Source organism: Pelodiscus sinensis, chromosome 1, assembly GCF_052426305.1.
Source record: "Pelodiscus sinensis isolate ZL-2025 chromosome 1, ASM5242630v1, whole genome shotgun sequence".
NCBI classification, from domain to species: domain Eukaryota; kingdom Metazoa; phylum Chordata; order Testudines; family Trionychidae; genus Pelodiscus; species Pelodiscus sinensis.
In genome coordinates, this window is record NC_143052.1 from 39,126,647 (window position 1) to 39,151,671 (window position 25,025).

The 25,025-nt window shown below is 41.8% G+C and overlaps 1 protein-coding gene across 2 annotated transcripts in view; it reads right to left on the bottom strand.

The window, feature by feature from the left end:
• Nucleotides 1-25,025, bottom strand: part of TUBGCP6 (tubulin gamma complex component 6) — a 36,479-nt gene that overhangs the window by 10,225 nt on the left and 1,229 nt on the right. For both annotated transcript variants that reach the window (XM_075928150.2, XM_006122622.5), the window contains exons 2-17: nt 23,747-24,577; nt 22,531-22,694; nt 18,167-18,377; nt 17,287-17,460; nt 16,442-16,563; nt 15,782-15,857; nt 14,511-14,620; nt 10,975-11,066; nt 10,731-10,870; nt 9,157-9,306; nt 8,209-8,290; nt 8,027-8,115; nt 7,431-7,546; nt 2,302-2,440; nt 2,093-2,209; nt 325-1,723 (exon numbers count right to left, since the gene is read on the bottom strand). In XM_075928150.2, the coding sequence (XP_075784265.1) occupies nt 325-1,723; nt 2,093-2,209; nt 2,302-2,440; nt 7,431-7,546; nt 8,027-8,115; nt 8,209-8,290; nt 9,157-9,306; nt 10,731-10,870; nt 10,975-11,066; nt 14,511-14,620; nt 15,782-15,857; nt 16,442-16,563; nt 17,287-17,460; nt 18,167-18,377; nt 22,531-22,694; nt 23,747-24,493 (3,928 nt within the window). In that variant the 5' untranslated portion in view covers nt 24,494-24,577. The remainder of the gene's footprint in view (nt 1-324; nt 1,724-2,092; nt 2,210-2,301; nt 2,441-7,430; nt 7,547-8,026; nt 8,116-8,208; nt 8,291-9,156; nt 9,307-10,730; nt 10,871-10,974; nt 11,067-14,510; nt 14,621-15,781; nt 15,858-16,441; nt 16,564-17,286; nt 17,461-18,166; nt 18,378-22,530; nt 22,695-23,746; nt 24,578-25,025) is intronic.

Here is a 25,025-nt window from a genome sequence, read left to right on the forward strand (position 1 = left end):
GCGAGAAACCTGGGTGCAAAATCTGGGGATGTGTTGCAACACAACCCCCCCCCCCCCCATGCTTCCTGTGCCTATGACCACACTACAATTATAAATGGTCTGCAAAGTTCAACCAGTGGAAAACTTTAACAAATATTTCACCTTTTTCATACAGGAGACCAGATTAGATGCAAATTCTCACCTCTAAATTCTAATAGTTTTTAGCCATATAGTCAATGAATTGACTCTCATAAGCATCCAGAAAAAACACACACACTTGATGGTAATTTTTAGAAGGCCTTAATAAACTGGTGACCAACTGAATACAGCTTGTTTAATTCTAACCTTCTTGTTTTTCTCTCTCTTCTGTGATGTTTTCTTGCTTTTCACCATCAATATTAGAAGCTGAAAGGACTGGAACGCTGTCTGAGGACTGTGATTGAGGTAAGACCTCTTCTTTGTGTTCTGATGATTTATCATCTCTTTTATTTTCATTAGTGGGAGAAAATTCTCCATTGTATAGAAATGTCTGAATTGTAGAATCTGATGAATGACCAGAAATTGTTCTATTATGAGGTATCGGATCACTTTCTGTGGATGGAGACCACTCCCCTATTTTAATGTTTGACTGAGATGCATGGCCAAAAGGGCTCCAACGAGGTTTTGAAGGCTCTGTCTCTGAAATTAGCTCTCCTATTTTAATGTGTGATTGTGAAGCATGTCCGTGGATGTTCCACCGAGGTCTAGATGGTACAGCCTCAGATACATTTTCCCCTATCTTGATATTGGCATCTGATGCATGCCCATGGATGTTCCACCGAGGTCTAGATGGTACAGCCTCAGATACATTTTCCCCTATCTTGATATTGGCATCAGATGCATGACCATGGATGTTCCACCGAGGCCTTGTTGGCTCTATATTTGAAACATATTCTCCAATCTTAATATTGGCTTCTGAGGCATGTCCATGAATATTCCATCTGGGCCTCGAGGGTACTACCTCTGATGTATACTCCCCAATTTTAATATGAGCTGCAGAGACATGCCCATGAATATTCCAGCGAGGACGGCTAGATTCAAATTCAGAGGTATATTCCCCGATCTTTATGTGTGAATCTGAAGCATGTCCATATGGATTTAAATGTGACTGGGAAGTATCTGCATGAGGCACATATTCTCCTACATTAATACTGGCACTGGATCCATGCCCATTAATATTCCACTGAAGTCTTCTACTCTCCACAAACACATTTTCTCCAACTCTGCCATGTCCTTGTAAAATAGTAGCTGGTCTGAGAATTGTATTAAAATCATATTCACTTTGCTGATTTAACTGTCTATTGCCTTCTCCTGGCAGTGCTCCTATCAAAAGAGGCTGACTTTCACTCATTTGAGTAGTTTCAGAAAGTTCTGAGTTAATATTTTGAAACGCTTCATCTAGTAAAGATCCTACTTGTACAATGGCAGCAGGTTGTTCTTCTTGTGATTCTGGTAAGAAATCTTCAATATTTAGACTGGATCCAGGCAGGGAATTAGCGCTCTGTGATGGATCCCATGTTTGCTCTGTACTTAATAGCTGGGATTCAGTTCCTGCTGCAGCTGACTCAGAATGTTGATTAATATGAATATTTATTGGCTGGGGCAAAGCCAATGGTTTATCAGCAGAAGTAACACTCTTCAGACCAGATTGAGAATCACTTCTGTGAATATTATTGTCAGACTGCACAGGTTCCGTAGAAGATACCTAAAATACAAATAATTATTGCATTCTTCAGATTTTTACATATAGTTAGTATGTATTTTATACTATTTTTCCACCCCAAGCTTTTCTTTTCAATTCCCCCTCTCTATTGCCAGCATCACAATATTGTAATTCTCATTCACACTGCTTCCATGGTGAAGTGGGTTGTACCCACAAAAGCTCATGATACCATCTACATGTTTTGTTACTCTTTAAGGTGCTGCTAGACTATTTGTTGTTTTTTAAGTTTTTCCAGTTACAGACTAACTTGGCTACCACTCTGAAGTTCTGTTTAATGTTCATTTTGTAAATCCTGATCACTTAGAAAACTTGGAATTGTTATGCAATGCTTCTGTAAGAAAATAAACAAACCTGAGAGCTTGGTTCTTCTAAAACAGTATCTGTAACTGAAACTTTTTGGCACTGCTTATGTGGAATAATGTCTAATTTCCTCCTGTACTTCCCATAAGGACATTTTTCAAGCATCTCCTAAAAAATCAAAATAGCAAAACCAAAAGACTTTTAATGTACAAATGTTAAAATGCTATTAATGATATTTCTTTACAAAATTTAAAAGATACCTCAATGCGTTTTTGATCTTCTAACAGAAAGTTAAGACGGGAAGTTTCCAATTTGTGCCGCTGGATTTTCCATAAAGCTCTTTGCTCCCTACGTGCTGCATCATCAGAAAGTTTGCTGTAATGATCAATTAATTCTTGTCTGAAAGACAGTAAAGACACTATATTACAGACACTTCACCTGCTTATTTTTCATCTTGCATTATGAATATTAAGATAATATACTGGTGTAGAACAGCAAGGAAATTATAAATCTCTCAGGCTATTTTTAAAATTAAAAATCTGAGGTGTCTCATCCACAGTACAGAAGCCAGTTGAGAAAACGTAATGAAAATAGGATGCTATTCTTTTGTGTATTTTGTAGAACCATGTTATTAGGACACTAGTTTTTCGTAACATATGTGCTTAAATGTATAATGGAAAACAAAGAAAAATATATTGGTATATGTGACAGTATATTGATGAGTAAAGTCAAAGTCTGTAATAGCTATAATTACTAAGAAGAACTTAAAACAATTATAATCAATTTTAACATTGAAAATGGTGTTCTGTCTCTTGCTCATTACTGTTCAAATCTACCTGATACAAAGAAAAACAACTACTGAAATTGTTATTTTTAGCAAACCACCCCCATAGCACTGTCCTAATCAATTTAATTTGTAATCACACAAATATATTTCATTTGTCCTTATGATGGTTAATGGAAGCAGTAATGACTCCTGGCTTAGGTATGACCTGGAAAGATCATCTAGTACAGGGGTAGGCAATAATTTTTGATGGGGGGAGCCACTCCAAGAATTTGGCAAGTGGTCAATGTCTGCACTCTTCCATGGTTTTAATGGAGATGGTGTGAGGTCTGGGATGGAGGTTGGGTGCAGAAGGAAGCTTGGGCTAAGGGACTGGGATGCAAGAAGGAGTGTGGGATCTGGGAGGGAGCTTGGGTGCAGGAAGGGGTAGAAGTGCAGGAGAGGATTCTGATCTGGAGTAGGAGAGGAAGAGGGGGTGCACAGAATGGGAGGGGGTTGTGACCTGGGACAGAGGTGCAGGAGATTGGGTGCAGAAGAGGATTCCAACCTGGAGGGGAAGGTGCAGGAGGGGGTAGGGCCTGGGAGGGGGTTATGACTTGGGGCAGCAGTGCAGGAGAGGGTACAGTGATTTGGGTTGTGACCTAAGGTAGCTGTTTTCTGAGCTCTGCTCAGAAGTTCAAAGCTCCTGTACAGGCAAGGAGCTCAGATGATTGATAGTAGGGTGGGGGGTTGGGCGTCATCTCGCTAAGCAAACAGCGAAATTGAGATGTTCAGTGCTTGAAACTGAGCAGCTCCCAGAGCAAGTAAAAAGATAAAGAAGCTATAAGTCGCTGGGGGAGGAGGAGAAGAAAGGGAGTGAGTAATTGGTTGAGGAGGAGTCAGAGGGGAGGAGAGTTTGGAGAATCCCATCCGCACGAAGAGAGAGAAGCAAAAACTCAGCACTCTCAAGCCTCCTGGGAAAGGGGAAGTTAAGGGGCTGACTGCATGGTGTAGGTGGGGGAAGAAGGGATGGGTGGGTAATGGCATTGGGGTGAGGTGGAGGCAGGGGGAGGGAGTTTGTTTGTGATGTGAGGTGGAGGAAATCTGGATAATTTGTTTGTGCTTTAGCTGGGAGTTAGGACAGGATAGACTGCTGCTGTCTGCTAGTTTGAGAAGCAGGATTTTATCCCAGCCCCTACCTGGGCTAGAAGGAGCAGGTTGCACAGGTGCAGATGGGGGAAAGAAAAAGCAGGCTGCATGGCGTGCGTGTATGCGAAGATATTTGCATACTCACATTTCAAACAAAGTTTACATAGGTGTTAATGGCTTAAGGTAAAAAATAAAAAGATTCTTTTAACAGATTTTGGAATGTTGCAGATATCTAAAACTCTGATCTTAATGATTTTTAAAAAATTCTGTGTTACTAATTAATACATGATATATTGTATAGCATTAAGGCCAGATCTTTGCTATATGTTCTGGCTCTTATGAGTCGAAGTAGCAAGTACTAAGTATGATGCTAGTTGTTTTGTAGGATGAAACCTTATTTGCAAGCTCTTTGAAACATGCATGTGTCTACAGACCCTGAAGCCATGTGTTCATTTGTTTTGGGACTTCTACTCTTTGAATTTTGTTAGTTTCTAAGATGTTGCAGCACCATTTGTTATTTTTCAGTTACAGACTAACACTGCTACCCCTCTGACTCTTTGAGCTGGTGACACATACAAGGTGAAAGTTTCAAAGTTTACTTTTATCTGTTTTTACAGCAAGGATCCTAAACATTCCCCAGATAAACTGTATAGGCCTTAGTGAACCCCTTTTAGTCTCCCTCCCAGCATCATTAAGTATTGTATTAGTCATGCTCTCCTTGCAAATATTATTTCTAGTTGACTCATAGATTTGTTTAGCATCTTACAGCTGAGCTATGTATGGATAATGTGTGTTTTGGTGTGATTACTAGCTTGAGTTGTTAGAAAGGATGATACAACATGTATTCCAAACCAAGCGTAGTGTTAATTTTCTTTTTTATTTGATTTCATATTAAGTATGGTAAGCATTGCTCCTTGTAAACTATCCCTTGTTTTAATATAGTTTCTTCTACACATATGGTCTGCTTAATGTTGTGTGTGTGTGTGTGTATATTTTGTTTATACTGGTGCTGCACATCCACACACTACCTCAATATTGGTGTTGCACAAAAGAAATGTTAACTCGCCCAAAAGAAAATTCAACTTGCCCAAGGATAGAAAATGTTAGAGGGAACACGGGCTGTGACTGGGGACAGAGGATTGGGTTGCAGGGGGATTGAGTTATGTGGGGCAGGATTTCAGGAGGGGGAGCAGAGAGTTGGAGGGAGAGGCTGGTGTGCCAGAGGCAGGCTCTAGCCGGGAGGCACTTACCTGGGCGGCAGCCCAGCAGATCCCTCATCCAGGCTCTCTGCCTGCCCCACCCTGCATATTACTCAGAGCAGCTGGCTGCGGGGCCATATACGGCTCTGAGTGGTACATGCCCGGGGAGAAGGGGAGAGGGTACTTCATGCCTGTCCCGCAAGCAAGAAGCTCTCAGTGTCCAGAAATCAGCCAATGGGAGCTGTGACATTGTGCTGGGGGTAGGGACAATGCATGAAGCCTCTCCCCTGCCCCAGTTCGCAGTGTTCAGAGAAGCACATGGCCCATGCAGCCAGCTGCTCTGAGCAATGTGTAGGGGTGTGGCAGGCAGGGACCCTACCTGAGACCCGGATTGGCAAGCTTGTGGCCCGTACTTTGCCCGCTCCTGATCTAGTCTGACCTATATATATATATATATATCACAGTCCCTTAAACAAGTTACTGCAGTATCAGTCACTGTACCCTGTGCTTGGCTAAAGCATATCTTCCACAAAGACATCCAGTCTTGTGCTGAAGTCATCAAGAGACAGAGAATCCACCATCTTCAGCTGGAGATTCTGAATGTACATAGATGGTAAAGCCCAAAACTCTATACCTGCTAATGACTAACTAAACACCAGACTTGGATGCGAGTCAGGCCTGACTACATATTAAATTAAAAGGAACTAAGATATACATTTCACCTTACATACCCAGACACCACTTGTGGCCCCATCAATGTATGGTCTTAGATTAAAATCCCTCTCAGCCATTCAAATCACAATTCACATAAAACCAAGCAGCATTTATCAATGTACAAACTGTGGCTCTAACTATGCAATAAGAGCTATATGCGTGGAGCTTCAATGAAGTAAGATCAAGGTCCACATAGACTCTGTGAAAAGTATTGTAACCCACATTTAACTTTAGAAGTAAAACAAAAAAAGTCTGTGTTAACTCCTACATGCCATTTTTAACCTACAGGCAGTCCCCGACTTACGTGGATCCGACTTATGTCGGATCCCTACATACGAACGGGGTTTTTCTCGCCCCAGAGGACACGGGCGGCGGGACCGCCCAGACGCACCACGGTCCTGCCGCCCACGTCCTCCACGGCAAGAAAAGCTGCTCTGCGTCTCCCTGGTCTGCTGGGGGGGGCCTCCAGCAGACCAGGGAGACGTGGAGAAAAGCTGGGGAGGATGCGGGCGGCGGGACCCCCCCCTCCCCAGCAGACCAGGAAGATGCGGAGTGGCTTTTCTGGCCGTGGAGGACGCGGGCGGCAGGACCACCCGCTTCCTCTGCGGCGAGAAAAGCCTGGTCTGCTGGGGGGCGGGGGGGGGCGCACTAGCTGCGCCCCCCCCCCCCCCAGCAGACCAGGGAGACGCGGGTGGCAGGACCGCCGAGAGGCGCCGTGGTCCTGCCGCCCGCGTCCTCTGTGGCTTTGCTCTGCATCTCCCTGGTCTGCGGGGGGGGGGGGGGGGGGGGGGGGGGAGGGGGCGCACCTAGTGCGCACCCTCCCCCCCCCAGCAGACCAGGCTTTTCTCCGACGCCTGGGGTAGAGCAGCTGGGGCGCTGCCGGGTTGATCCTGCAGCGCCGCTCCTCGGCACTACTGGACCAACCCGGCAGCACCCCAGCTGCTCTGCCCCAGGCATCCCCAAGTCAGCCGCTGATCAGTTTCAGCAGCGGCTGACTTGGGAACACCTGGGATAGAGCAGCTGGGGTGCTGCTGGGTTGGTCCCCGCAGCGCCGAGGTGCGGCGCTGTGGGGACCTACCCGGCAGCGCCCCAACTGCTCTGTCCCAGCCATCCAGATTCAGCCGCTGTTGAAGCTGTTGAAACTGATCAGCGGCTGCTTCCAAGAAGCCTGGGGCAGAGCAGCTCTGCCTCGGGCTTCCTGTAGTCAGCCGCTGGTCAGTTTCAACAGCGGCTGAATCTGTACGCCAGTTCCGACTTATATACAAATTCAACATAAGAACAAACCTACAGTCCCTATCTTGTACGTAACCCGGGGACTCCCTGTACTTTGATGCATCCTAATCTTTTTAACACAAATTTTATTGTAAACGTTTTTCTGAAGTCATGATTATGACAAAAACCAGTGTAAAGGTCTAGAGGTATAGACCGTCTGTTCTCTGGAACAAATGATAAGATTCCAAAATGAAGAGAAATACTTTAATTATTTTTTTAAAACCAGGCCTCATGGGAAAACATATGAAACCTTTGGGAGACTAATCACAAATATTGTTTCTTAATATATTACCTTGCCTTTTTTTCCAGTTCCTCTTCTAAGGCTTTCAGTCTTTTTTCTCTCTCTCTGAGCTCTCGGGCATAGCTGAAATCATCATCAATCTCCTCCTGTTTCATTGCAAGTCGACGCTACATAAACATTTAGAAGTCTTAAAAAAATCACTCAGCACCAGACAGACAGATATGAATGTTTTACAGTGATTTTTAAACTATAGTTTGTTAGGCATTTAAACAATTTCAGAAAGTACAGTAAACTCCATCTTATAAACTAATTGGAGATTGAGGTGGTCATAACATTGAATATTTCAAAATTACAGTATATATAGTGCATAAACTACATTGCATTACTTTCTTCTTATCCTCCAGACCACTGCAAGATGATTTGCAAAGCAATGAAATTATCAGAATGTAAAGGGAGGTTGACTTTTTCTTTATGGACATCACTATTTTGTAATTTTTCCCTTCCCTCAGGAAAAATGGTTTGTATAATTGGTCAGTCCTAAGATTAGATTTCATCAGAATTGGAGTTTCACTGTAAAAATTGGAATTTGTCTTTATTTTTCTTTAGCAGATAATTTAATTCTCAATGCAATCAAATGACAGAAATACCTCTTGCTCTTTTGCAAACTGTTCTTTTAATTTCTGAAACTGTTCCCGTTTCTTTGCATCCAAGGTCATTCTTTCTGATATTTGTTGATCTATATTTAAATGAAAAATATTATTACTTTACATCGACATATTGAAAAAACAAACAAAAAAAATCATTAAATGAAAACACCGGTGGAACTTACCATTGATGGCTTTTAGTACTTTACTTGCTGTTTCTCGAGCATGAACAATCAACTCCTGTTTTGCAATCTCCATGCGCAAATCCTATGAGGTAAATATATATTGTTTTATTATACTTTTCAGATATGACAAGATGATATTGCAATTTAAAGTATGGGCTTTCATTCCATGTATACACATGGTAATAATGATCTAAGGCAGCTGGCTTCCAGCATTTATACCCACTTAAAATGGGGCACTTAATTAGGTAAGCCACTGAATGCAGTATCGAAGATTATATTAAAATGTATTAACACAATCATAGAATGATAGGGCTGGAAGAGACCTCAGGAGGTTATCAAGTCTAGCCCCCTGCCCAAAGCTGGACCAATCCCAACTAAATTAACCCTGCCAGGACTTTGTCAATTAGAGACTTAAAAACCTCTAGGGATGGAGATTCCACCATCTCCCTAGGTAACCCTTTCCAGTACTTCACCACCCTGCTAGTGAAATATTTTTTCCTAATATCCAGCCTAGACCTCTCTCACTGTAACTGTGATCTGTTCATGTAATGAAATTCTACTAAAAGAATTAGTCATACAAATTATTAAAAGGACTTGATATACAGAACAATTGAATTAATTAATAAACAAGTTGGACTCAAATAGTATGCTAGCTGGGCCTTAATTACCTTTCCTTAATAGATTAAAGAAGATGCCACAAATTACTGAAGAAAAGTCCTCCAAAACGATTTCCAAAAATCATAAAAATATCAACAATAACAACTTGCCATTTAAACAAAACTCAGAAAGTAATTATGTTGATCTTTATTTTCTAAGATAATACAAAGCAACACAGGAAACTAGAGTCAGGAATGTCACTACTTTTACATATGCAATGAAATGAGAAATCTAAACCTTTTAAAAATATGCAAATAATATAAAATTCATTCTTCTTTAATGCTCATTTACCTTTTCTTCTTTGCTAATAGAACTGTAGCGGGCAATTCTTTCCATTCGACCCACATATACTGCACAGTCTCTCTCAATCTCTTTCAGCTCTTCAAGAGAAAAAATAACAGAAATCCGAGGAACGGGGATATCTGACCAGCATATGTAATGCTACAAATAAGAAATATTATACAGTTAAATAGTGGGGGAAAAAAATCAGTGAATTTTAGATGATTAATTAGGCTTTATGATTGTATATATGTATATATCAACTGTAGAGATATTACCTATGAAAAGTCTTGTTCTGAGCCATTCTGGAGGGCTGTATCTAGACTGGCCGGTTTTTCTGGAAAATCAGCTGCTTTTCCGGAAAAACTTGCCAGCTGTCTACATTGGCCGCTTGAATTTCCGCAAAAGCACTGACTTCCTACTGTAAGAAATCAGTGCTTGTTGCGGAAATACTATGCTGCTCCCGTTCGGGCAAAAGTCCCTTTTGCGCAAAAGTTTTGCGCAAAAGGGCCAGTGTAGACAGCTCAGATTTGTTTTCCGCAAAAACACCCCGATCGCGAAAATGGAGATCGGGGCTTTTTTGCGGAAAAGCACGTCTAGATTGGCCACGGATGCTTTTCTGTGCTTTTGCGGAAAAGAGTCTGTGCCAATCTAGACGCTCTGTTCTGAAAATGCTTTTAACGGAAAACTTTTCCGTTAAAAGCATTTCTGGAAAATCATGCCAGTCTAGACGTAGCCTAGATGTTTAAATATCTATTTTTTAATTATATTACATTCTTGAATAGTTGATGGCATTACATGTCCAATAATGGGTACTGTTTGCCTTTAAATACCACATACATGGAACTGATGTAACAGGATTATGTTTCTACACCCTGTAACTAAGATCTGCAGGGACATAAATACAGGATCTTAGAAATCAGATGAAAAGATTAGAGTACAAATTAAAGGGAACTTTACATTTATTATTTTAAGCATTCTTCCTACCACAAACAGATTTGCTTTGCAAAAATGCATAAACAATGGAACTATTAAAATATGTCTGAATAAGTGTGCAGCAAAAAAGTCAAAATAATGGGGAGAGAAGGTATAACCTCCTTATTAATTAAACTCAGGTCTTTAAAAGACTCAGAGGGGTAGCTGTGTTACTCTATAACTTAAAAGCACCTTAGAGATGAAAAGAAATATATATATAGTATCATGAGCTTTTGTGGGCAAAACACACTTCTTCAGATGAGAGGAAGCCCTTAGCTTTAGTCAGTATTGTCTAAGTACTGGAGAACAATTGCTAAAACAGTCAGGCTTTATACAAAGGAAAACATGAAACCTACAGTTGTAAAAAGGTACTTTAAACTTGCTGCTGCACATTCATAGTTTGTAAATTAAGTTATCAACATCTGGATTACACTGGAATACTCAAGTCACAAATTCCTGAATGTGAACCGCTAAATAACATTATTCTACATCCATCCTTGGAGGGCCATTTATCAAGGCCACTATAAATAAAGGCATACATGTATTTCCTACAGATCTAGCCAAGAATTAGTTTTCTTAGTGCAATGTGAAAGAACCAAGCAACTACTTACCCTGGGACAACACAATTTCAATAAGTTTATGGTTTTCCCACAAATGTAAACATCATTGGCAATATGCTTCAGAAAAACAGGGACACAATCTTCTACTTCTTTTGAAATCAAAATATATCCATGGGTCCAGTAATGTTTATCTATAGATCAAAGACAAGACAGTTCAAAGTATATGTATTTAATAAAGATAATAAGAATGCAAATGGAATAAACTAAAAGTTCTACACACACATATATACTGTACCTCTGAAGCTAAGATAATCCTCATTTACTTGAATCATGAATTCACCATAAACATCTCTGAATACACCACTGTACACCCAATCATAGATAAACCTAAAACAATAAGATTATACAACATAGTTATGTCCTTCTTTCCTTTTAAAATTATATTATTTGAACCAATAGACACAAGAGATTACAGATTGAACCTCCCTAGTCCAGTACTCTCTGGAGTGACAACAGCCATGGTCTGGCATGTTTTTAGTTAGCTGGATGGCCACTCATTTTGGATGTGGTCAAGTTTCTTGTGTTTCCATAAAGTTTGTTTACAGCCATTAGTTCTGGCTCTCAGTGTTCTGTGCTTTTTTTAAGCTCTAATTTACCTCTAAATGTCTTCTAAGAGCCCAGTAAGCAGTGTGTTACCAATGCTGCTACACCAGGGTTAGGTAATAATTTTAGAAGGGGGGGGGCACTTCACAAATTTTTGAAGTAGTCTCAGGCCACCCCAGAAGGGCCAGGGCCTTAGGCAGAAGGGCCAGGGCCAGGACACTTCCCGTGCTCCCCCACCCACAGACCGTGACTGGTCTGGAGGTGGGGAGTGAATCAAGTCTTTGCCCCCGGGTGCCTAGAGAGAACCGCCAGTTGCGCTCAACAACTGGCAGTTCACTCTAGATGCTGCAGGTCCTTGCAGGGCAGGAGGAGACTTCACGTGCTCCCCCAGCCTGGGGGCACTGGAGCACACAAAGTGTCTCGCATCCTGTCCCCACTCTGCAAGAGGGGGCATGGTGCCTAGAATGAACCGCCTTCTGTTCAAAACAACTGTTGGTTCACTCTAGGCACTGCACTTCCCTGGCGGAGGGAGGAGACTTTGCACACTCCCTCATCCCTTGGTCTCAACTGGCTTGGGGGTGGGGGAGAGGCAGGGAGTCCATAGGCCGGATCAAAGGGCTTCATGGGCTGGACCCAGCCCATGGAGGCTCTTTTGCCCACCCCTGTGCCAGACAATATTGACCTCCCCCATGGTTCGGTAAATTATCTGGTTCAGCACCGGTCAGGTCTCAAGGGTGCCAGACTAGAGAGGTTCAATATGTATTTTCTTTGACATATTGACAATCAATATATATTCATACATAGTAAATATTAAATCAGCAGCACATTTTTCAAAATTATGACAAAAATGTTAAGTCATTTTGATGAAAATGTTAAAAGTTAAAAATAAATCACCTCGATAGCTAACCCCAAAAATATAAAATGGTACACACCTAATTTTTGTCATAACAAGGATGCTATTAGAGAATCTTAACTGCAGTTAGTTTAAAATCATTCTAATACAAGTAAAAATCTTTTTTTACTGATCTGGACATACATAAAAGCCTTTGAACTGTAATAATGATAGTATACATTTAATAGGAAAGGGGGTAGGAAGAAAATTTTAATTAGATGCAACTTGTTTAGACAGAGAAGATGGGCTATAGAACTCTAGGACACAAATTTAGACAGCCTTTCCTTTGAACTTAAGCAGCTTTTGATATATTTGAAGAAATGGGAATTATTGTTTTGGGATAAAATATGCCTTTTTCATATGCGTATCATAAGACTCTCTTTACCCCAGTATATGCAAAGGTTACCCTCCCTGTATTCACAGAAGAAACAAAATTATCATAAGTTACAGATACTGAAACTCAGGGTCCCATAGCAGCATCAGACCAGTCCTCCTTTTCTACTTGTTCCTGGAAAGGTCTAATGCCTAGAAACAGACTAGTACTGTAAACAGAAAAATGTAACCATAGCAACTGCAGTTCAACCTTAATCTAATAAAAAATAAGACCTTTTGTGTGTTTATATTCTTTTATTTTTATGATTTATAGCCGCTACAACAACTTCTATGTTGTATATTTCCTGGAAGTTAATGAATTAATAACTGCATTAACATCCTCAACAGCCATTAGATAGGAAGAAATGTCCCTCTATGGCAACCATTATTACTTAAACAATTGATGTTTTCATACTGACTTGCTACAACACACATTTTAGGCCTTGATGCTGCAAATCCTTATGTATACACTTACAACATTATGGCCTAATCTTGCAATAAACAAAATGAAAGTCCAATATATAAGCTGCAGAGCTGAAGCCATATTAAGTATTTCAATGGGTTTACAGCTGAGAAGGCTTGAGGCCCAACATTTGACTGGTAAGTGAACATAGGAAAAGGATGCATGCAGTATGAGAAGTCTTCGATTCAGAATAATTTGATGGGAACACTTTTTTTTGGGGGGTGTCCTTGTTCAATTTTTTTTAGAGTTACCCACATTATTATTGATTTTTAAAAAATTACTATTGTACAGGCAGTCCCCGGGTTACGTACAAGATAGGGACTGTAGGTTTGTTCTTAAGTTGAATTTGTACGTAAGTCAGAACTGGCGTCCGGATTCAGCCCCGCTGCTGAAACTGACCAGCAGCGGCTGAATCAGGACGCCGGGGGAAGACCAGCTGGGGTGCTGTCGGGTTGGTCCAGTAACGCCTAGGAGCGGCGCTGCAGGACCAACCCGGCAGCGCCTCAGCTGCTCTACCACAGGCGTCTGCGAGAAATGCCTGATCTGCTGGGGGGGGGGGGGGGGCGAGCACTAGCTGGGCCTCCCCAGCAGACCAGGGAGACGCGGGCGGCGGGACCGCACAGACGCGCCGCGATCCTGCCGCCCACGTCCTCCGCGGCTTTGCTCCGTGTCTCCCTAGTCTGCTGGGCCCCACCCCCCAGCAGACCAGGGAGCCACAGAGCCGCTTTTCTCGCCCTGGAGGACACGGGCGGCAGGACCGCAGCGCGTCTGGAAGGTCCCGCCGCCCGCGTCCTCCGGGGCGAGAAAAGCCCTGTTCATAAGTACGGATCCGACATAAGTCGGATCTGCGTAACTCGGGGACTGCATGTAGTTCCTAAAAACATCTAATATTTTATACACTCCTTAGCATCTTTACAGAAGTAGATAAACAATTTCCAAAGTTGTGTGGATTTGATTAAGGAAACTGATCCAAGGGACTCTATTAAAGATAACATTTTTCTTACTCAACAGCTATCCCTGTCTGTATTTAATCATCTCTGCTTATGTTTATGATATACAAATGTTTTTATTAGTTTTGAACTATTAATACTGAAGCGCCAACATATATGAGAGAATGAGGTGGAATATTTCCTGTGTCTGTGTGTAATTAAATATCACTTGTCGGATCTTTATTACTGGTGGTGATGATGGAAGGAAGGAAGCTGAACCATGATGGAGAGAGAGATCCCTGAGTGAATTTGTTGGGTTGGCAGTTAAGAAAAATATTCTTTTATTTATTAAACCACTTTTGCAGTCACTTTTCAGAACTGAATCAAACCTTAAATAATTAAAAATAATTCACATCCTTTCTGAAAATATTCAAGCTAATGGTCTGACCTATTTAAACTAAGCCAGCCTAGTTATCCACTTCTTCAGAGTGTTTATTACATTAAAAATGCCCAAATGGAAAACTAGTAGGTTATTATAAGCACAATTATAAAGCAAATAGTCAGCAACCCACCTGGTATATGGTTCACAGCTGGTTTTTAACAATGACAGAAGAACTGGATAATGTTCATTACTACAGTTATTGAGAGCCTCTTTGTAAAGGTATGAAAGCAATCTTACTCCCTGAAAAAAAGTGATAAATGCCTAAGTTTCAAAACAATAAAATCCACAGTTCTATTAGTAAAAAGAATCATACTATACCACATCCGTATATCTATTTATTAGACAATTTGGTCATGGCTAGGTCTGGATAAAACTGAAATGATATCGCTGGGATTGGTCAATACCAACTACAGAAAATGGTGGAGGTAATATTTTCCCCCTTCAACTGACAAAGCTTTACTGGAATCTTCAGGATTCTTTCTGGATCCTGGATTGCTTCTGGATATCCAGATATCAACTGTTGCCATGAGTGCTTTTCTCATCTTTACTTGAACACAAGATTGTAATCTTACTTACTTGAGGTACATTTTATCACCACTATCCCTGCATTTACCACCTCTATATACTCAATTTCTGCTATACTCTATGTGGTGGCATACCTCTTTACCAGAGAAGCATAAAATAGTGTAAACAGCCAACATACATAGTAGAGTTTCAAACATACAGCATATTACACCAGTGTTTCATAGACTGCATGACCCACCAACCACTTTCCAGGGACAATTCAAGAACTTGGTTTTGAACTATAAAGCCTTTTGGGTCCTGAATATCTTAGGATCCACCTTTTTTGAGTTTTATCTCATTCATTGAAATCACTAGGGTAAAATGGTGCTGGCATGACATTCTCATTGGAAAACCATAAAAGTTAAAGTTTATATTTGACTGTGCCTGCATTTGTTCACCTTCAGGTCTTGTCAAGTCACTGAAACTTTTCAGAGAAGCAAGCTAAATAGCAAGGATTGTAGAAGGTTGTTTTCTGCTGATAGCATTGCTTTTAATGTTCAGATTATTTTGGTAATAACAATAGAAAAATATTTAAAATTGCATATGCTACATTATAAAAGTGTTTCTATTTTATATACCCACTTACACCACAATAAATTAAACAATTTATAACCAATATATGAATTCTCTCTCATTTAATGTATTTACATGGAATTTTCCAAAGCATTCAGCATTGATCTAATAGTGTTCATTACTAACATTACTAAAATAGACTTAACTGGGAGCAGAGTTATGCCAACACTGAGCATTTAACATATTCTACTCAACTGTATTTGAAGCTGAAATACTGATATTAAAACTAAAACAATAGGTTCAAAAAAGAAAATCAATAATCACCGTAGGAAATGAAGCACCAGCACCTCTGCTGATTCCCAATGCAGTTGTTCCTATGCCACAGAGTTCCGCTAAATACCTAAACATAAACATTGCATCTATGTAGTATTGGTCACCCAGAAGTATCCCAGAACATTACACTGATCAATGAAATGTGGCACACTTTGGTAGCATGAAGGTGTCATTCTGAATCATCAAACTATAACAGTTGGAGGAGGGGAGGTGGAGAACATTTCTCCAATTCAAGCTATAGAAAGAAATTAGAGAAGCAGATTATGACTCCTGTTGGAATTTGGCAAGGGCTGTGGGTCTAACTATCTATACTAAAGCTTTCCATTCTATCTGTCTTTATATATACTTATTCACTTCACTTCTTTGTGCCACAATTTTCTCCTCTGTAAAAAGTAGGATTATATAATAAGGAGTTCATCTATAAAGTGATTTGTGATCTACTGGTGAAAAAGCACTCTATGAGAGCCAGATAGAATTATTACTATTACTTGCCAGTGGGATGTTAATATTTTCTTCTGTGAAAATCTTATGAAATGAAAACCAAAGACTGTGAATAGGAAGGCTTCTCTAGTAGTGTCTTTTTAGCATTCATAAAGAGGGGATGTGATTTCATTCATAAAGAGGGGATGTGATACTTTATTATAATATTACCTTAACTGTCGCCCTAATTTTCTGAAGAGAAAGCTGATTGTTAGAAGGCTTAAAGTGGGAGGTGTTGACAAAACACAAGCTCGGTAATACTGAAGGTACTTTCTCAATCCACTCGTGAATGCCTAATAGAAGAAAAAAACATTGACAACACCCTACTGTTAAAACTATTAGTGCTCAGTTTATGTTCACATTGATTACAGCATATCAGACACATTTACTGCATTCTAATTTGGGCAAGTTATCTTTAAAAAGAAGCTCAGCTTCAATGGCAAGACGAGAAAACTTGTGTATTTGATGGATAACAGGGGTTTTTTCCTTTTCATGCATACGAACAACATTTGTTAACATTAATCTGAATTACATTGAATATTTAAGAGAATGAATGTATGAACATTAGATCATTTTTATTTTCATAGTTGCAATAAGGTATTACAAACAAAGATTTCCTTTGATCTTCTGGTTAAAAAATAATTCTCATTTGACAGCAACAAAGTTAATTATACATCACCATGCAAAGAAGATTCAGCAGATTGCTTAATTCAAGTCAGATGTAGAGAGTGTCTACAAGTAAGTAATTTCAAACTGACATGATCTAATAAAAATATTCAAGTGCATTGTTTCACTCATTTTATTTCTTTTACATTGTGAAATGCATTTAGATTTACCAAGAAGAATTACTAAATCTTAAATATATTTACTATACACATATTTAGCAATATCACAGCACCTGAGAAACAGTCATCCTTTATCTCAATAAAACTGCTCATCAGGATCATTCTTTAACACAAAGAATAAAACACACTATTGAGAATGCTAGAACTCCAAGTTCTATTCAAGTACATTACCTGAAATACAAGTCCTTTGTTGTACGAGGAATCCAAGACTGGCTGGAGAGAGAAGCGACTCAATCGTGTGTAATATGTTCCATATTCAGCAACTTCTGACAGAAGATTGTTCATGCTCTCAGGTGATGTTCCAGATACATATATCCCCTGCTTTATCACAAATGTCTGAGCAGCCTAGAATGGTGCAGAAAGAGAGACAGTATCAGTTATTTTAGAATTATAACTAATTACCCAACCTTATACACATTGGCTGTGTCTACACGGGGCCACTTATTCCGGAAAATCAGCCGCTTTTCTGGAATAAGCTGCGAGCTGTCTACACTGGCCCTTGAATTTCTGGAAAAGCAGTGATGCTCTACTGTACAAAATCAGCCGCTATTCTGGAAAAACTATTCTGCTCCCGCTCGGGCATAAGTCCTTATTCCGGAACACTGTTCCGGAAAAGGGCCAGTGTAGACAGCCCAGTAGTCTTTTCCGGAAAAAAGCCCCGATCGTGAAAATGGCGATCGGGGCTCTTTTCCGGAAAAGCGTGTCTACATTGGCCACAGACGCTTTTCTGGAAAAAGGGCTTTTCTGGAAAAGCAGCCTGCCAATGTAGACGCTCCTTTTCTGGAAAAACTGAAAACGGAATAGTATTCCATTTTAAGCATTTCCGGAAATTCATGCCAATGTAGACACAGCCATTTTCCTTTACCGATCACTAAAGATTTTTTTGGACATTTAAACTTTGATAAAAAAAAAGGTGTTTGGTTATTTTAAATTATACTAATAGAAGTCACAAAACTTCAAATGCAGAAAATGTACTTCTCTTGCAAAAATCTCTACCAAAAATGAATTCTGATATGACTGAACAGAATAATTCTTAGAAAGTTTTACATACCTGATTAAGTGAAAAGGTAGCAGATACCACACCAATAAGGACATTCAAAACATCTTTAACCAGTTCAGATTCTTTCATTAGCACAATCTGTGGAATCTGGAGTATGGTATTATTAAACAGTTGTAATTCCCCTTCTCGAAGCCTATAAAATTTATCAAAAGCTTCTCTTCCAGCCTCAGTCAGATATGGTTCCTCTTTTCTACCAGGCGGGCTGTTGTCAGAAAAAATACAAAAATAATAAAACCAAGAATAAATCAATACCTTTCCTTTAACTTTATATGGCCATTAAATGTGTTACCCAACTGATTATCTATAATGCAACATTTGCAAAAGGAGGCTGTGTGGACAACTGTCAAAAGTATGCAGGAAATAGCATTCTTGAAGAAATCCCTAAAAATCTCTCTACTAAAGATGTTAACTAACGAGTAATTTCCTAGTCGAGTAGTCGATGGAATTTCCATCAACTACTCGACTAGTATATAGGCACTTCCACATTCCTCCTTTGAAATGTACAAGAGCCCCGCTGGGGCTCTTGTACATTTCAAAGGAGGAAAGTGGGACTCCGCATGCAGCCCGGGGCCAGTGGGAAGTCCCCATGCCAGCTTTGAAATGTACAGAAGTCCTGGGGCTCTTGTGCATTTCAAAGCGGAAGCGCCCTCATGGAGACTGGGGTCAGCAGGGGGACTCGCAGTCCTCCACTGACTCCAGGCTCCATGCTGTGCTACCGCTTTGAAATGCCATGCGGAGCCCCGTTCCACATCGCATTTCCCCAGAATCCAGGGTCAGCTGACTCCAGGCTCCACATGGCGCTGCCGCTTTGAAATGCTGTGGCAGTGATGGCCCAAGCACTTGGCCCAAGGAAGGCAAAGGCAGTGATTCCCCTGTGGGTCCCAGAGCACTGGGGCTCCGAAGCACAGCAAGAAGATGCTGCTGTCATACCTGGCTTGGCCCCAGCCCTCCTCCAGCAGCCGCCAGGGGGAGGGTTTGAGAGGCCAGGGCTGGTGTGGCCCTGGCCATCCCTGGTGGCTGTGCGGGGAGGGGACATCCAAGACTGTCCACCCCCAGAGACAGCAGGACTGATGAGTGTAGCGAGCAGGGGGCATAGCCCCCCTAGTATATTCTTTATTACAATAATTTTTACAGCACCCAGATGTGTGGACAACTGTCAAAAGTATGCAGGAAATAGCATTCTTCTAGAAATTGACTACACCCCAAAAGTCTCTCCACTAGCAATCAATTCTTAATTGTAATTTTTACAGCATTCAGATGCGTTTTAGAGAATTTACAGAAAGAACAGAAAGACACATCCCTGCATCGGGGAGGTAGAGAGAAAAGGCCCCTGGAGGGCGTAGTGAGAAAAGTCCCTACGTTAATTGTGTAGCTGAAGTTGAAGTACCTCAACTCGACTTTTGGTGCTGTCCACACTGCAGGAAGTCAAAGGGAGATCACTCTCCCTTTGACATCCCTTACTCCTTGTGGAAGCAGGAATACCGGCATCGACCAGAGTGTCCCTCTCAGTTCGAATTAGTGTGTCTTCTCTAGACCTGCTAATTCGAACCCTGGAAGATTGACAGTAGCAGCTTCGATCTTCTCTGTAGTGTAGACATAGCCATAGGAAGACACAGTTCATGCCCTTTGTGACAAGGTGTACTAACCCCCCTGCTGGGCATGCTCTAACTGTAGGCCCAGTATAAAAGCCAGAGGAGCAGCTCAGTTGGGGCTGACCATGTGAGAGGAAGGAGCTTCTGCCGGAACCAAGGAGCAGCCACCCCCACTGGCCCAGCAACAGCAGCCGTAGCAACTGTGGCAAGCAGCCAGGAGGACGCAGGTGGGGAATACTCCGGCTAGAGGACCGGCATAGGAACTAGCCCAGAGCAGGGAGCTGGAGGTGTCCCGGCGAGCTCAGCGTATTTTGGGTAAGGATGTTAAGTGTCGGGTAATTCACTAATCGAATAGTCGATGCATTTTTGCATTGACTATTTGATTAGTCGATAGGGTGGTGCTGCTCCTTTGAAATGCTGCTGCAGTGTTTCAAAGGGGCAGCACCGCATGGCACCTGGGGTCAGCTGGGGACTCCAGTTGATCCTGGCGCTGCCCCTTTGAAACGCCACTGCGGCATTTCAAAAGAGCAGCACTGTATGGAACCCAGAACCCCAGGCTCCGTGCGGCACTGCTGCTTTAAACTATCCCTCTCTTCCACTCCCCCCTTTCTCTATCTAATAGAGGCAGCAGGAGGTGGGAGGGGGGGCGGGGAGAGACTAGTCAGCTATCCCAGAGGGGGTGGACCGAAGACAATGATCAAGTGATTTGTCTCATGCCATCCATCTCCAGCCTCTGACCAACAGAGGCCAGGGACACCATTTCTATCCCCTGGTTAATAGCCTTTTATGGACTTCCATGAAATTATCTAGCTTCTCTTTAAACTCTGTTATAGTCTTAGCCTTCACAGCCTCCTCTGGCAAGGAGCTCCACAGGTTGACTACACGCTGTGTGAAGAACTTTCTTTTATTAGTTTTAAACCTGCTACCCATTAATTTCATTTGGTGCCCTCTAGTTCCTCTATTATGGGAACTAATAAATAACTTTTCTTTATTTGCCCTCTCCACATCACTCATGATTTTATATACAGGCAGTCCCCGACTTACGCTGATCCGACTTATGTCGGATCCGCACTTACGAACGGGGCTTTTCTCGCCCCGGAGCTCACGGGCGGCGGGTTGCCACCCGTGTCCTCTGGGGAGAGAAAAGCTTCTCCCGGTCTCCCTGGTCTGCTGGACCCCCCCACCAGACCAGGGACACCCAAGCAAAGCCGCCCAGGCAGCGGGACTCCCGCCGCCTGGGCGGCTTTGCTCCTGTCCCCCTGGTCTGCTGGGGGGGGTCCAGCGGCTTTGCTGGACCCCCCCAGCAGACTAGGGGGATAGGAGCAAAGCCACGGAGCACGCCCGCAGCGGGACAGCCCAAGTGCGCCCGGGTTGTCCCGCTGCGGGCATGCTCTAAGGCATTGCTCCTGTCCCCCTGGTCTGCTGGGGGGGGGGGAGGATGCAGCTAGTGCCACCCCCCCAGCAGACCAGGCTTTTCTTGCCTACCCCTGGGGTAGAGCAGCTGGGGGCTGCCGGGTTGGTCCCGCAGCGCCGCTCCGGACCAACCCGGCAGCACCCCAGCTGCTCTGCCCCAGGCGTCCTGATTCAGCCGCTGCTGGTCAGTTTTAGCAGCGGCTGAATCAGGACGCCTGGGGCAGAGCAGCTGGGGTGCTGCTGGGTTGCTCCAGTAGCGCTGAGGAGCCGCGCTACTGGAGCAACCCAGCAGCACCCCAGCTGCTCTGCCCCAGGCGTCCCCAAGTCAGCCGCTGCTGAAACTGACCAGCAGCTGACTACAGGAAGCCCGAGGCAGAGTTGCTCTGCCCCAGGCTTCCTGGAATCAGCCGCTGATCAGTTTCAGCAGCAGCTGACTTGGGGACGACTGGGTTTCTTAAGCTGAATCTGTATGTAAGTCAGAACTGGCATCCACATTCAGCTGCAGTTGAAACTGATCAGTTTCAGCAGCGGCTGACGCCAGTTCCGACTTACATACAGATTCAACTTAAGAACAAACCTACAGTCCCTATCTTGTACGTAACCCGGGGACTGCCTGTACCTCTATCATATCCCCCCTCAGTCTCCTCTTTTCTAAACTGAAAAGTCCCAGTCGCTTTAACCTCTTTTCATATGGGACCCGTTCCAAACCCCTAATCATTTTAGTTGTCCTTTTCTGAACCCTTTCTAAGGCCAAAATATCTTTTTTGAGGTGAGGAGACCATATCTGTACACAATATTCAAGATGTGGGAATACCATAGTTTTATACCATAGTCATAGTTTTATACAGAATAAGATATTCTGTGTCTTATTTTCTATCCCTTTCTTAATAATTCCTAACATCCTATTTGCCTTTTTGACCACTGCTGCACACTGTGTGGAAGTTTTCAGAGAACTATCTACGATAACACCAAGATCTCTTTCCTGATTTGTCGTAGCCAAATTAGCCCCCATCATACTGTACGTATACTTGAGGTTATTTTTTCCAATGTGCATTACTTTACACTTATCCGCATTAAATTTCATTTGCCATTTTGTTGCCCAATCACTCAGTTTGGTGAGATCTTTTTGAAGTTCTTTACAGTCTGCTTCTGTCTTGACTATCTTAAACTTGACTGCACTGTCATCTGGCAAAAATACAGCTCCATTGTTCAAATATATTGAACTCCATGTCCCAAATCAGACAGAATAAACAAACAAGGAATATACCAATTAAAGTCACTTACAACTAAAATACATATAAATCATACATAAGCATGCAGTTATTTTGCATCTTAACATCAGACACATACCATCCAATTCTTTCCCAGCATCTTCGTTTGCTGGGTCCATAAGTAAGTACAGCATCCCAGAGATCTATGTCTGGAGTCATGCTCGGTTCTGACTGAGAATCAGGAGTAAGATTGGATGCTGATTGGAATCCCTCATCTTCTGATTGATCTATACTTTGAGGAACCTGTAAATAACCATGAGAGTTCAAACTCTACACACAGATGCAACATTTACTGAGAAAATTATGCTAATGGCATTTAGATGTTGGTCTCAAATAATTATTGATGTTCATTTTAAGCACTTGAGCTTCATTATTTATACAAACTAAAATTTTGCTATGTGTTTCTATGGATGGGTATCTTTTGCTTTTTGAATTTTCAGTCTTTCTTTTTTTCCTCTTGTGGACTGTTGCTGTGTAGTTTTTTTTCCCCTGCCCCTGTAATTATCCCATGTAATAGAAAAGGCTACATGCTACTTAGTGTGAAGTTGGTCCAGTAGCAATTCCCTTCCCTGGGGCTCTGTATGCTCTTGCCTATTGAGCTGAGTGTGGTGGGAATAGGAGGCTGCTCCCTGAATCTACAGCCCTATACAAAGAAATTGCAGATTCAGCTTTCATTTGGGTTTAAGATAGGAACTTGAAAGGAAGACTGGCACACTTAAAGAGCTACATTGCCACTTTACCTGTAGCTGTGAGTATCCATTGTAGTGAAAGGGATCAGTCAGATACTGGGTAAAAGGAGGCAACTCTTTTTCTTTACATGCCTGTACTCCTACTCTCAGGTTGGAAAACACAGTGCTAAATATTCTTAGGAGCAACCCTGCATCCAATAGGTCAAATCTATTACATATACCTATTACATGTATGTTGCACAACAAATTCATAACAAAGTCAGTGAGAGTTCCATGGTTGAGATGTTCAGAGTTTTACATGATTGGGCCCTGATCCTGCAAAATCAGGCATGTGTTTATGCATATGACTAGTCTTAGTGGAAATGGTAAGAGACACATTAATCATAAGAATTTGAGGGATCAAGACCTGTGTCACTTATTTTGTGAAAAAGAAAAAATATTTTAAATCCACACCTTTGTAATGTTGATACAACTACCAGAAATTTCTCTCTCTCTCTCTCTCTCTCTATATATATATATATACACACATTTCAAAAAAAGAATACTTGAAATGTTTATATTCTGAAATAAAATAATAAGTATAGTGAAAATAAATAGACCCCGTACTTTAATTGCAAGTCCAGACAAATCCGCATTGTCAGGTACTGGTGGCAGATCCAACCTAATGTCCATATCATATGTACGGCTATGGACAAGAGCACCAAAGAGTGAGACACGTGTTTCTTTTTCAAACTTGTCACCAACAGGGTAGTTCTGTGAAAATAATCCAATGGCAGGAAGTCCAGTGCCAGGTGCAGCCTCCATTATCTGAAGTGTCTTTTGAATTGTATCATTAAACTGATATTCTTCATTTGTAATTAAAGACTGTATATCAGCTTCAAATACACTCACATCATAATAATCATATCCCTGATATTTAACATTTCTCCCAACATACTTGTTGTTCAGAAAATAGTCCTTTTTTTGTGGTAGAAGCTGAGGGGGACCAGTTCCTACAAGTTGTACAAGAAGATCCAGAACAGAATTTACTTCAGTAAATGGTAAACAATTAGATGTTTCCAATTCCTCCACAAGTTTCTCCAGCCTATCTGCTTGAGCACCCATTCCACCAACCCTCAAATTGAAGGACAGCATTAAAATTTTGTTTTTCACTGGAAGTCTGGAAATGTTTGACTGTACTTTACGGGTCTCATCCTGAAAAAGGTTCATGAACAGGGCATTATATGCAATCTTTTTTAGATTTTGCTTAGCCCTTTTCTTGCTGATCTTCTGTGCGCCTAGATGGACCTTCCATGACAAACCTGTCATGTGTGCTTCACACAAGTCACCAAACAGCTGTGTAATGCTCTCCATTTCAACACAAATGAGTGGTGCTGCAGTAAAGTCAATTTATTGCATATACAACTTTATTTTTGGTCTTTGATTCCATTTCAAGGCCTGGAACATACAAAGGGGGAAAAAGACATTAGTAACTAACTACACAAGTAGAACCTCAGTAAGTATGTGTTCATAAACTTTAAATTTAAAATACAGTTACTGTAACACATACAGTGTTACATACACAAACTAATCAAAGTACTACTTCATAAACTGTTTCATATACAAGAACACCTACCTACTGCTTAACTGTTTTAACCATTTATATAAGCAACTGCTGCCTGACCTGCTGCAACAGGTATGAGGTCCTACCACTGGTTTCACTATGGCCAGGGGGTTCCACCTCCTGGCTTGATGATGGCCCCTCCAGAGCTGGCTCAGCATGGTGCGGTTGGTTGCCACTAGAGTTCACTGGCAAGGGCTGGTTAACCAGTAAGCAATCCACTAAGCCTCATGCTTGCCATTTAACATCCCCGTAAACACCCTAATTTGGATCTCACACCTTTCA